Raw genomic sequence first — 13,205 nt, 5'->3', positions numbered from 1 at the left:
GTATCACCATGTGCTGGTTACCTTGATCCAAGATCCTTTTGAATCCAAACCAAACCTGTGGATTAAATGCTCAAAGATTAGGAAATGAGATTATTCAAGTCAAAATGCATGTTCAGAGTTGACTTTTGCAAGTTTCCCTTAGCTTTTGACTCTCGAGAGCTCTGCCAGCAGACTCTGGAAAAACTTTGGCTTTCTCTTAGACTTTGGCATGTTACAGTCTGGCTCTTGCACACTAGTTATCTGTTCACATTTACCATAAATAATGACTAAAAACATAACTTGCAGCTAGATTTTGGAAGTAACTTCTGGAAGGGTTTGTTTCCTTCTCTTTCCCCCACCCCTTTAAGACTTTTTGTCTTATGGGATTTGTTTGCACTCTGCTAGCTGAAGCTCTGAGGCAAGTTTGCCATATCTGGGGCTGCATCATCCCTCTGCACATCTGGAAGTGGTTTATGTGCTCTCATTCCTCCAGCTCAGCGTCTGGGCTCTGCACTATTCCTCAGCAGCAGAGAAAGGAAAGAAAACCAGCACAACTCCAAAGTAAACTTTGAAGAGTTCGAAAAAGGAATTGAATCATAAAACTGTTACTGTGCCCTGTAAGGCCCTTGTGTGGGTGACTTCAAAGGAGGATGGTGGTCAAGGACTCTTTGGCAAGAGTGCTTACAGCTGTGGTCTATCTAGGATCCAAGTAAATAGCTCCACAGCACTTCAGGAGAGAAGAGCCCCGAGTACTGTGCTACTTTGAAGAGGTAAAAAGACTAATTAAGCAGGAAATATCTGAGCAGTAATGTCACTGTTTTTGAGCTTTCCCTTCTGCAGCCCCTCGTTTTGTTACAGGATTTGGCAGCTGAGTTAGGAATTGCCAGGTTCCAGGAAATAATGTCTACAGTAAATGAGTAAATATTTGCAGGGGAATAAATATACTTCTTTCCTTAAAAATCAGTAGGTAATCAATTGGCGTTTAAGAGGCTTAGCAAGGCTGTAGTTGTAGAACTCGGACTTGTGTGAGAGTCTGTCTTTGGATTTTAAAGTTTAAAACATGATTCAGTTAATGTGGATTTAATAATTTCTGGAGAGAGCATGAAGCTGTGGCTGTGCAGCTTTCATCTTGCAATGATCATCAGGGCTGTTTGTGGCTATTATTACAAAGGCTAATTCAAAGATAATGGGCAGTTCTGTGGAAATCAGGGGAAGATTGTGATCAGCTAAAGTGGGGTTAGAAAATTAGTTCAAGAGTGTAGCGGGTTCTATTGTCTCTCTGCTTACCTAAATGACTAAAGTTTTTAAGTGTAAAAGAAAGTAGTAAATCTGTGTAATGTATGAGAGAAAGGCTTTCTCAGCTATGGTTTTTTCCAACAGATAAGCTTGATTTCCTCTGTGTAAATTAATGCCACATGAAGAGAATGGTCTGCTGGAATGTAAATAAGTAGTCCAGATGTGGAAGAACTTCCAGAGTACTCCTTTCTCACTGCAATTTACTCATTAGCTGGGACTTAAATACATTTGAATATAAGTGGTGTGTAAATAATGCCACATCTTAGATTTTGTATATATATTTTTGTTGTTGTTGTCATTTAACTTTTTGGTCAATGTAGAGACTAATATAGTATTCTGCCTGAACTTGAGCACTAACCAATGAGAAGTGGTCAGTTTTGTGACTCAGATTTCAAGAATTCTTGCTGTCTGTCTGATTTGTCAAGGAGCTGGAACAAACTTCATTTTTTTGTGTGCACAGATCCCATCTTATATCTTTATCTGTGCTGTAACGTGTCCATATCTATAGATGCAGAAGTAGGAACAATTGTTTTCTACGTAGTATAAAGGTTAGATCACACAGTTGGATTTTTCTCTCCCCTCCAACTTCTGGTGCTGTTTTTTATTGTTGGTTGTTGTTGTTTTGGTTATGTGGTTTGTGTTTTCTTTCATAGACAGTTGTTTTGGATCTAGAATTCAAATGAATGTTGTATTTCTCATAATCCTGTACATGTCCTCTCAGACATGGCTCCTCTCTAGTCCAGGTCTAGAAGCACAGTTTTAGGGAAAGCTACCTCCTTTTCTTCAGCATCACAAAAAATGTTCATTAATACAAGCCACACTACACCCATTGGAAGAAAATGGGTGTAAGAAAGTATTTTAACTATTGCTTTGAAATTTTTTGAAGGTCTAGAGTACACTGTCCTGGTATAAGATTCCCATATATTTGGGAATGCATATTCCAGCAAGACATTAGTATTTGCTATGGTTACTATGTTTGAGGTGAAATCAGAGATAATTATATTTATAAATTGCATTTGTGGATGTTTTAATACTTCTTTGCACTGTATCTTCAAATGTACTAAAAATCTCCTACTCATGTAAATGATCAGATAGGATTTATGAAAATGTTTTTCACAACCTATTAGTTGCTTAAATTATTAATAAAAATATTTCAAACCCATAATATTAGTATTTGTTCAAAAACGAAAAGGTATTTACAGAGATTAATTGCATTTTTACCAGTTCAGCAGTAAAATTTGATAATCCAAAACCTAGACCTTTATATAACTAACTAAATTCACTTCAGGCATTAACGATATTTCTCTTTTATTTATTTTTCTTTTAATTATTTTTTATTTTAGTTTACAGATTGCAGTTACAGATTACATTTCTCATCCAACAGGACACATGGCTCTTTTAAAGAAAAGTAAGAGAGATTAAAAACATTTGAAAGATGTATTTTCTAAAAGAGGACAGAAATGTCAAATCCAATTTCTTATGCAACTGTTGTCACACTTGTGCACAAATTTATAGTTCTAGTGTTGCTAAATTATGCTTAACTTTAAGTATGCAAATTAGTATTTTCCTGTTAACCGTATCAGATAAGTACCACATTAATTTAAAATTACTCACTACTTTACTTCATGAGACTGGAGATTGTGAAATTTCTCACCAATACTGCAAGTAGCTGCTCTTTTCATATGAATGGTGCCCAGGGCACTGAAGCTGAATTTTACAGATGTCTGCACATTAATGCTTTCATACTCAATATTGAGGTGTAGCCCCAGGAATTTAGGGGCTCTTATCAGCTATAAGGGTCAATGACTGAAAATGGGCTTATTTACTTATGTAAATGTAAAAGCCCAAAATGTCTAAGAATTCAATAGGTGTTTTCCTCAGCTGTTTTAAATTAGTGCAGGTTTGGTTTACCAATTTCAATCTAGTCTCATGTCCAGTTGTGGCCAGTTGGCCATTTTGATTAAAGTAGATCAAAACTCTGTTCACTTTGCTCTTTTGAACTCTTAAGTACATTTTATGGTGGTGCAAAAGTAACAAAATAGTCTGAAATAAAGAACACCCATGTTGATGAGGGCAATATATTCCTTCCCTCTTGTGCTTGGTGAACTATCCCAACACCTGCACATGCTTGGTTTGTGTTGAATGACTTCAATTTGTACAAGACAGTCTTCTAGGAATTATGCATCAGAATATACAGTCAGGTCTTTGCCTTGCTTTGATTTTACGGATTTAAGTTACCCTGTTGAAATAAGTATTTTCAAATATTTTGAAACATTCCTGGTTTCAGTAGCATGGTGGGTTTGGTTTTTTAGAATTTTTAGGGTCTTGCTCAGATCCTTCAGGATCTGAACACTGAAATAGATTTAAAAATTCTCCTGTGTCTGAAGTTTCATCAGGGAAGCATAACAGAATGGAAGAGCTATATAAAAATAATTAAGTGAGTGTAAACAGAAAACAGACTAGCCAGGAAAAAACCCACCAAACTTTCCAAGCTCCTGGTAAAAATCAGAAATATGTGAATTTTCTAGGGAATCTTACGATATAGTGAGAAAATCAACAATGAAAATCAAATAGTCGGGGATTACTTTAATAAGGAAGAGTTATAGATGCGTTTCTAATGGAAGATGTTTTGCTTGATCAAATAACATGAGAAAAGCACAACAGATACAGGTTATCAAATTCTTCTATCACCTGTACTGGTTGCAAATTGGAGTTTTTTTCTTAATCAGATACTTGGGAATTAGCTGTTATATTGATTGTTAACACATTCTCCCTCTTGTTTCAGTTAACCAGATCTTACTGTTACTACTTGTCTTAACTGTGTGTGCTATTCTGTATAACAAAGTTCACCAAGTGCCCTTGGCATTGAGAAATGAAACAGGTAAGTGACTCTCACTTCAGTTTCATTTATGTTCCTGTTTTGTATTCCTCGTGTCTTAACTTGAACAGCACTTTTCACCTTACTGAATGTCCTGCAGTAGATGAGCTACTCTCACTGGTGCATATAGTCTGGGATGAAAAGCATTTTGCTTCTGAATTACTTGAATAAAATTATAGGAGATTGATAGTGATGACTAAGAGTTGTAATTCTGATTAAGTTTTTATCCAGATGTCACTGATGTAGATGGATGCTAGAATATATCCTTACTTGAGCTGAATAGATTGGAGTTGTCAAGTGGTAATAAACTTTGATCACGACCTGCCTCCTTGGGAATGTTCTTGGCTTGATCATTCATTTCAGATAGATCATCAAATCTTCATATTTACAGCAGAAGTTTTAGCTGGAATTTTTGTAGTGATAGAAACCTGCTATGGTTAATAAGGTTGAACTAGTATTAAATGTCTATATAAATAGCCTACTCACTGCTACCAAGGTAAACAAACTCTGCCTTGATATAAATAATTTATTTTCAGTGTATTTTTGTTGGGGTTGTTATGACTGTAATTGTTATGTTTTAACCATATAGTTATATCTGTTTAAGTTATGTAAGTTAATCTGTACTAATCAGGGATAAAAATCTTTAGCAGGAGTGTGACCTGATTCAGTGTAGTTTAGGATTTTTTTTCCCTTCAATCATAGGAACTTCCTGCTGATATAAAATTTTGCACTTTTCTTTTCAAGCCAGCTTACCAAAGAAGTAGAGCTCATGCAATTGCACTGTCTCTTTCACTTACCTCCTTCCTTTGATAATTTTGGAATATATTGTGCAATTTGTACTAAATATAACTGAGAAGTAGAAGTCTCAAAGGTGTTCAAGCCTCTCCAGATTTCATATGAATAAGCAGCTTCATGAAGGACAGGCTGAATTGTGCCCCTGCAGAATAGAAGATATTGAGAACTCTCTTATTTATGCTGTTTGGAGGCATCCAACAGTCCAGTCAATCTGCAAGTGGTTCTGGATTAGCAACAGCTCAAATTGTGTGCCTTGCGATATGGGGATGTGTGTAGGACGTAGTAAGGAAAAATGGAGTGCTGATAAAATGATTCCACTGCTTATGGTAGTTCTTACTCGTTTTCGTGACCCCAGGTCTGATGTAAAATGGGTTTGTTCCTTGTAGTGGATTTGGAGAGCCCTGAGGAAGTGGAGGAAGAAATCCCAGTGGTGATCTGTGCTGCTGCAGGCAGGATGGGCGCAGCTGTGGCAGCGATCAGCAGCATCTACAGCAATACAGAGGCCAGTGTTTTGTTCTACATCATCGGGCTGAAGACAACCATCCCACACATTCGGTACACGCCAGCCTTGCTTTGTTCTGGGCTGTAGTTAGAGCCACGTTGTTGTTTCCCCTAGCACAGGCATAACCACTTCTGGACTTCAGATGACTTCTCAGGGAAATGTAGTGGTGTTGGGAACAAACCCATGGCTTCTGTACATGATGTCGTCCACAAGGCACTGACTCCTGCAAAGGGGTGTGAGATAGCCAGGCCATGCCATACCCGTTCTTAGGTTTTTGTAGATAGGCTGCAGAAGAGTCTGTAGTAAGGTGAGAATACACTGCCTGCTTGTCACAATCCTACTTTGTGGCACTGCACTTACCTCTCTTCTGTGCTGGGTCTTCAGCTTCAGAGTAGAAAAATCTTACTGTTTAAAGCTAATTGCAGTTGATGATGTATTAAGTTTATAAAGAGAGGCCCAAAAGATATTGTGATGACTTTCCTTTCTTTCCATTTCACTTTGTTCCCTAATTTCTTATTTCCTATTATGAAATGAGAATCCTTTGTTTCATGACAGGAAATGAAATCTCATGATTTCAATGAATATTCATCTCATTACATTTCAGTTCCTTTCACAGCACTTCATTCTATTCAATTTAATTGTTTTCACTTCATTTCAGAAGTTTTTTCTTCTCAATTTCACTGCATTGTATTTTCCTTTCTTTTCTATCCTTTTTGCTTTAATCCTTCATTTCTCATTTTATTTCTGTTCCTGAAACGAAAATTCCTCATTCATGAAAAGGAAATGAAATCTCAAGATTTCAATGAATATAATTTCTTGAGGTTTCATCTCAGTTCAATGCACTTAATTTCATTCTGTTCCCTTTCTCTTGTTTCACTTCATTACATAGTTTTATCTTTTTTTTATTTCATTTTATTTCATGTCTCTTCATTTCACTTCATTCCTTCATTTGTTATTTAATTTCCTTTCATGAAATGAGAATTCTTAATTTAATTAAAGGAAATTATATCCTGATATTTCAATGAATGTAATTTCATGACTATTCAATTCATTATAGTTCAGTGTTCAAATTTGCAAACATTGTCTTGAAGAGGACCAAATTGTGAATGCAAACTAAAACATTTCTTAGCTGTTCTCACCTCTGGCCACTTCACTTCTCTAGCCTTTGTACCTGCAATTTGTGTCAGGAGAGAAAATAAACAGCAGTGATAAGAAATCTGACAAAAGTATGAAAAGAAGATCAGCTTAGTCTAAAGAAAACATAATTAGGAGGGGATGTAGAAGTCATCTGGAAGAATATAAAGCTTTGAAAGGGAGAAGACTAACCTCAGATTTAAAAGTACTGTAGATAGAGTAAGAAATAATAATACTTGGTTATAGCAGAAAACTTAGAATATAGTTTATTGGAAGTAATGGTGAAATATTAGTTGTTTGGGCTGCACACGGAGTCTCTGGTTTTGTGAGTGGTGCGGTGTGTTTGTTTTACTGAGGTTTTGTGGGGGAATTTTTGTATTTTAGGAATAAGTTTAACAAAGGTCTGTGTACAATAGCTATAGACATAAGTGGTTCTGTCTTGGGATAGCATAGATCAACTGAGCTTTCAAGGTCTCTTATTATTCTCCTAAGTGTCTGTGAATTTCATGCTGGAAGTACTTGCCACACACTTGATATTTCTTTTATCACTTCTTTTCTTTGCATCACAGAAAATGGATTGAAAATTCTAAACTGAAAGAAATAAAGTTTAAGACTGTGGAATTCAATCCTATGGTACTAAAAGGAAAAATCAGACAAGATGCATCACGTCCTGAGCTACTGCAGCCTGTGAGTCAATTAAGACCACATAACAAATTATTGAAGTTTTTAATACTTATTATGGGCTTTAAAATGTCCTAGATCTGTTCCATTTCATGCAGGGTATGTGTGTATATGTCTCTTCCAATGCATGAGCCAATGACCATGAGATGAAGTTAGTCAGAGTGACAGCAAAAAAAAGAGATGTTGTACACTTTTCATACAATGAGTACTGCACCTCTAGAATTCCTTGCTGAAAGGTTTTGTGGATGAAAAAATGTACAGGGGTTCAGTTAGGATCAAAGTTCATATTTAGATCCCTCTAGATCAGAAAATCCCTTGAGCTGAAAATAGCTGAAAGCTAGGAGAATACATGGAGCAACTGTTCTGGATGCTTGCTCTATTTTTATTTTTCACTGAGCATCTGGTTAGGACCACTCTGAAGGCAGGGGCTGGGTAAAATAGTCTGAATTCTTCCAGTTGTTTTTACATTGTCAGTCCCTCTTTTCTCTGCTCTGTTCTTCATTGCTGTTGTAGAAATTGTCCGATGTCATCAGTCAAATAATTCCTTTAGAGTGGATTGATGATACTATTGCATATTGAAATGTTTAGTGTGATGTATGCTGGAAGAGCATTGGCAGCAGGTCCAGAAAGGTGCTCCTTCTTCTCAGATCTGCTCTGCACCTGAAGTGCTGTGCCCAGTTCTCAGCCCACCAGTAAAAGAAAGATAAGGGCTTACTGGGGCAAGTCCAACATGGGCTGCAAAAATTATGAAGAGGCTGAACCATCTTTTATATGAGAGGCTGAAGCATCTTTCTTGAGAGGCTGTTGAGGCTGTTTCAGTCTGGAGAAGACAAGATTCAGGAGGATCTTATCAATGTATGTAAATGCTTGAGGGGATCAACAAGAGACAAGGGGAACAAATAACATGAAATTCCCTCTGAGCTAAAGAAAAGGCTTTTTAAAGCACGAGTTTAAAAGTCTTAGGTTGCCCAGAGAGACTGTTGGGTCTCCATCTGTGGATGTATTCAGAACACAACTGGGCATGGTCCCTGTCAGTCTGCTCAAGTGGACTCTGCTACACCTGGGGGATTGAACAAGAGGATCTCAAAAGGCCCCTTACACCCTAAAGGATTCTGTGAGGAAGCAGCAGATTTGGGCTGCATGGTTAGGGTCATAGTGGATAAATAAGAACAGCAATATTAGTAATAATACTGGATTTGAGATAGTAGTAAAGCTGTGGGGGAGAAAGTGAATGGTCACTGATTAGTGCTCAATAAAGAGAGCAATTCTGACTGACAAAATTGAGACAGAAGCCTGAGACTGCTGCATTAAACAGTCTTTGCCTTTTCTTTCTCTTTAATAGCTGAACTTCGTTCGATTTTATCTTCCTTTGCTTATCCAGAAACATGAGAAAGTAATATATTTGGATGATGATGTCATTGTTCAAGGTAAGCTGTTGTCTAAAAAGCAGTTTCTAACAGATTTACAGTCCAAGTTATTGCAGCTTTTAGAGCCATTTGGAAATAAGAGATAGAAATTGAGGCAGCTGCTAAGTGTTGAATTTAGGGAAACTACAAATAATCTGTTTAAATGAAAGTTTGAGGAAGAACTTACCTGCATTTATTTTGAATAATTGTGATCATAATTTTATGTAGGTTAATTTAAATTGATTCTGGTCAATTTCTGAAAGATACCATGGATTTCACTCATATACTGCAATGTTTATCAAGTGTGTGATACACATTTCCTGCTAGTATTTGAATTCCCACAAGTGCTACCAATTCCTTATCCAAAATTGCTGTTCTTGAGAGCAAAAGGAATTTACTCAAATAATAGGATGGAAGCTCCAAACACTCAAAATAAGGTTTTGAGCACCTCCAACTCAGAATGCAAAGCAATTTGCAGAATCATGAAGATTTTGGAGTTCCTAGTCAAGTGGGAGCTCTTAGAAGACATTCAAATCCTGAAAAAATTTTTTTTTTCTTATCATCCAAGTGATCTCTTTTGAAGATCAATTATTTTTTAATGATCAATTTCTTGTGAATTTTTTCTGTTCTGTTTCCAAGTTGTTGGGGTTCTTTTCTCTGTAGAGCTGTTGTCTTCATATTTGTTTTATCATATTTTCTTGTTACTTTAAAGCACTTTTTAGGAAGAGTGTTGTGCTTTAACCCTAGTGGGCAACTAAGAAAAATTTCCTTTGGAAAGACTGAGTATAACTACAATAAATTTTTTTGCCTAAATTAGTCTTTGTTATAAGAACATTAAGACCAGTAAATTTGCACATGACAAAAGCACAATTCTCCACTGCTTTTCTGCTCCTTTTTTCAGTTTTGTCTCTACAGAGGCAGATTTCAGACCAGCTGCACTTAAAGGGGTCACTATTTGCTGCTTTGTAAAAGACAACTAATCTGTTCTGTCTCACTTTAATTTGCCATAGACTTCCTATCACAGTTCTCCAACATGGGTGTTTCTAATGGCAATCGCTGCTTTTTGTTTTTGTTGTTCTGTCATCAATGTGCAGCAGCAATGTTTAACTCTTTGGAAAGTTCTAGGTCTTCATTTAGACTCCAATTTTGCGAGCAGCTCAAGCTGAGCCGTCCCCCGTCACCCCTCCCTGCACCTGTGTTCACCAGCACTCTTCGCCTGGGGGTGTTGGCTGATGGTGATTGTGGAGCTGCAGGATAAAGGTGCAGTTTCACATCGCCCCTCATGGTGGGCTGCTGCTGATCAAGTGGCCTCTCCTGTCCCCAGGCAGCTCCTCTTACGTGTGTAAGCTGCAGCTGTGCAGCTGCAGAAGCAGCTGGTTCAGCAGTCTGACCTGGCAGAAGACCGGCAGTACACGAAGTAAAAGAGACTAAAGCAAAAGAAAAACTGGAAGCTGTAAGGGGTTGGGATGCAGGCTCACTTAATTGCTGTGGAAGTGCTCTGTTTCCCACTGTTCTGAAATTGTTCTGGCATATCTTGGGTACCTGATAGTCAGGTGATGAGTGAGGTGACAGGCATTGCAATGTTTCTCTCCACCAAGAAGGAGCTGAGTGGGCTGTGAAGCCAGCAGGGATGGTGAAATGACAGGCAAATTTCAATCAGCCATTGCTGAGAATCCAGGTATCTTCCTAGGAGATAAACATGCCATAACAACAGAAAAAACCTCATCTGTGCAAGACATTGAAGTGGGACTTCTGTGGGACTTGAAGAGGCTCAGAAAAATAACCTGTGCCTTCCCTCTCCATAGACAAGCTCTATGACTGCACAAGTTTGTAACCAGGGTTTTTAAAAGTCCTATCGACTTCTGCTGTGGTTGATTTTGGACAACCAATGAATATGAATGTATTGAATACCAGTGATAATATCTAAATATAGGTCTTAGGCATCCAGGTGCAAATTTGAAAATGGTTCCATATTACAAAATTCAATAGGAGCTATCCTCCAAAACTGGTATGTTTATAAGTAAGACATGAGAGCTGACATCATCCTGTCAGCTCTGTAGCAGTGCAGTAGGCGTTGTCTGATGCTTGTGACCTTTTCTGTAATCAGGTGACATCCAGGAACTCTATGACACTAAGTTAGCTCCTGGACATGCAGCAGCTTTTTCAGATGATTGTGATCTGCCTTCTACACATGAAATGGTTAGAAGTGTAGGGATGCAGGTAAGATGCCATTCTGGAATTCTAATAATGAATGTGTTTGCACATAAGTGTAAGATGATTTTATGTGTTTTCCACAAGGTGAAAGTTTTATGTATGTGTGTGTATATATATGGCTTTGTAATAGTTGTACAGGTAATTAAGGACTTTTTGTGGCAGTACAATTGTGGTGCTACCAAAAGACAAACATAGTGAAGGAAAAGCCTTATCAAACTTCCATGGTACAATATTGTGGAAAAAGTAATTTAATATCTGGAGGTATCCTGCCTTACAGCTTTGTCATACAGAACTCATGACAGGTAACCACCATCTAGAAACTCATCTTTGGGAGAGCATATTTAGTCTCCTTCTCAGTGACAGTGACATGCATTTACATATATCTTTACAGAGATTCATAGGGGATGAACATATTTTTTTTTATTTCTTAGAACACATACATGGGATTCCTGGACTACAGAAAGCAAGCCATTAGAGATCTTGGCATCAGCCCCAGCACCTGCTCCTTTAATCCTGGAGTAATTGTTGCTAACATGACTGAATGGAAACATCAGCGGATTACAAAGCAGTTGGAAAAGTGGATGCAAAGAAATGTAGAGTATGTGTAGAAATCTAACTTTGCACTTTACTTTTAATACTTGTTTTACAGTTTTACTTTCTGTTTAAAAGCTCTTACGGGTTTTTTCTTTTTTTAACTCCAAGCTGTCTCTCTTTTGTGATCTTGTCAGGTAATATAACTCATATTCTAGTATTTCCATCTGTTTAAATCTGACCAATTCTGAATCAGGAAATGGCCACTTGGAATTTTAGTCTTGTGCTCAATCACAAACCACACTTAATCCTGTGGGACATTGAGAACATGTGGTTCTCATTTTGGGTGACCAACTTAGCCTAGGATGAAGCCACTGAATGATCTTCCCTTCCTGAGGCTAGCTTAAAGAAGGAGGAGTATTTCTTTCTTGCCAGATACTTATTACAAAAGGCAGAAGATTAAAAATAAAGATCCCTTGGGTTTTGAACATATCCTTTTATTTTTCCTTTTGCAGGGAAAACCTCTATAGCAGCACCCTTGGGGGAGGTGTGGCAACCTCCCCAATGCTGATTGTATTTCATGGAAAATATTCCTCTATTAATCCTATGTGGCACATAAGGCATCTTGGTAAGTTTAATTTCTCACAGTTTGTGAGTTGGAATTAAGGTGAGCTTGTGAGATTCCACTGCAAGATCTTAGATGACTTTACCTCATGTACCACTTACATGGAAAGAATATATGAAATATCTGAATATAGTGAGAGTCTGAAAAAAAATCAGTCTCTTTCTAGGTGCAGTGGAATAAAAGGGAAGGTCTGGCAGTGTTTCTTGTCAACATTTTGGAGGATGTAGTTACTTTCACCTGGGAGTGATGAATTATCCTAGGAAAAACATAAAGAGATTGTCAAGATGTTAAAGTGTTGAGAGAGGAAACTTGCCGAGATTTTTTGCCGATGCAGCATAAGAGGCATCAAGCTGAAAAAATCTACTGTATCATACAACTAGTTGTAGATTAGCATGAAAGCATACAAATCAGATTTCTGAAAAAAGTCACCTGAATTTAACTCACTCTACAGTGTCTTCCATTATCAAAACCTGCATTTTTCAGATTATTTTTTAAATCTACCCACGCAGGTTGGAGTCCTGATGCCCGTTACTCAGAGCAATTTCTTCAAGAAGCTAAATTACTTCACTGGAATGGGAGATACAAACCTTGGGACTACCCCAGTGTCCACACTGATCTGTGGGAAAACTGGTTTATTCCTGACCCTTCAGGGAAGTTCAAATTAACCCGTCCTGACAGCTGATACTGAAATACTGCATAATGTAGTGTATGGGATGCATTTATAGTTTGAGATGCAACATGCTGTATGATTAACTGATTTTAGAAAACAAAGTATTTGTTAAAAATGTGAATAACTGACCATCAGTTTTGTGTGTATAATGGCAGGTGAGGGAGGCTGGAGTGACCAGTACACAGTTCAGATTATACTGACTTTCATGTAAGGTGAGGAAACAAGTTTACTTGACAGTGAAGTATTTTCATTACACACTTACAGCGGTGAAATTCAGTGCCAGACAGAGTGCTTTAAGTTAGGGTGTCTCTACGTAAGATTCCAATGTCTTCTGGTAGGGAAAAATCTTCACAGGAGATAGATGCAGTGCTATGTACAAGAAGTGTTTAGTTATCTAACCCACATTAAACATCCTGAATTGAAAACCTGGGCCCATGTTACTGAGTTCTGTTGTGTGGTGAGTATTTTGTGGCATCTCTGTGTATAACACATCT

General features: G+C 37.5%; 1 protein-coding gene across 1 annotated transcript; it reads left to right on the top strand.

Moving 5' to 3' along the window:
• The first annotated feature begins 705 nt into the window (after positions 1-705).
• Positions 706-13,172, top strand: GLT8D2 (glycosyltransferase 8 domain containing 2). The gene is made up of 10 exons (XM_021536249.3): positions 706-749; positions 2,619-2,683; positions 4,061-4,156; positions 5,335-5,503; positions 7,154-7,271; positions 8,608-8,692; positions 10,779-10,891; positions 11,317-11,483; positions 11,932-12,044; positions 12,551-13,172. The coding sequence occupies exons 2-10, from the start codon at positions 2,665-2,667 to the stop codon at positions 12,721-12,723; spliced, it is 1,053 nt and encodes a 350-aa protein (XP_021391924.2). The 5' UTR covers positions 706-749; positions 2,619-2,664; the 3' UTR covers positions 12,724-13,172.
• The last annotated feature ends 33 nt before the right edge of the window (positions 13,173-13,205 follow it).

The sequence above is a fragment of the Lonchura striata genome, chromosome 5 (assembly GCF_046129695.1).
Source record: "Lonchura striata isolate bLonStr1 chromosome 5, bLonStr1.mat, whole genome shotgun sequence".
NCBI lineage: Eukaryota > Metazoa > Chordata > Aves > Passeriformes > Estrildidae > Lonchura > Lonchura striata.
This window is presented reverse-complemented; position numbering and strand designations above follow the sequence as displayed.

Bases quoted from the DNA above. Each gene is read 5' to 3' on its own strand.
- GLT8D2 (XM_021536249.3), top strand. The intron at 10,892-11,316 runs GTAAGATGCCAT...TTTATTTCTTAG, and splicing joins TTAGAAGTGTAGGGATGCAG to AACACATACATGGGATTCCT. The intron at 11,484-11,931 runs GTATGTGTAGAA...TTCCTTTTGCAG, and splicing joins TGGATGCAAAGAAATGTAGA to GGAAAACCTCTATAGCAGCA.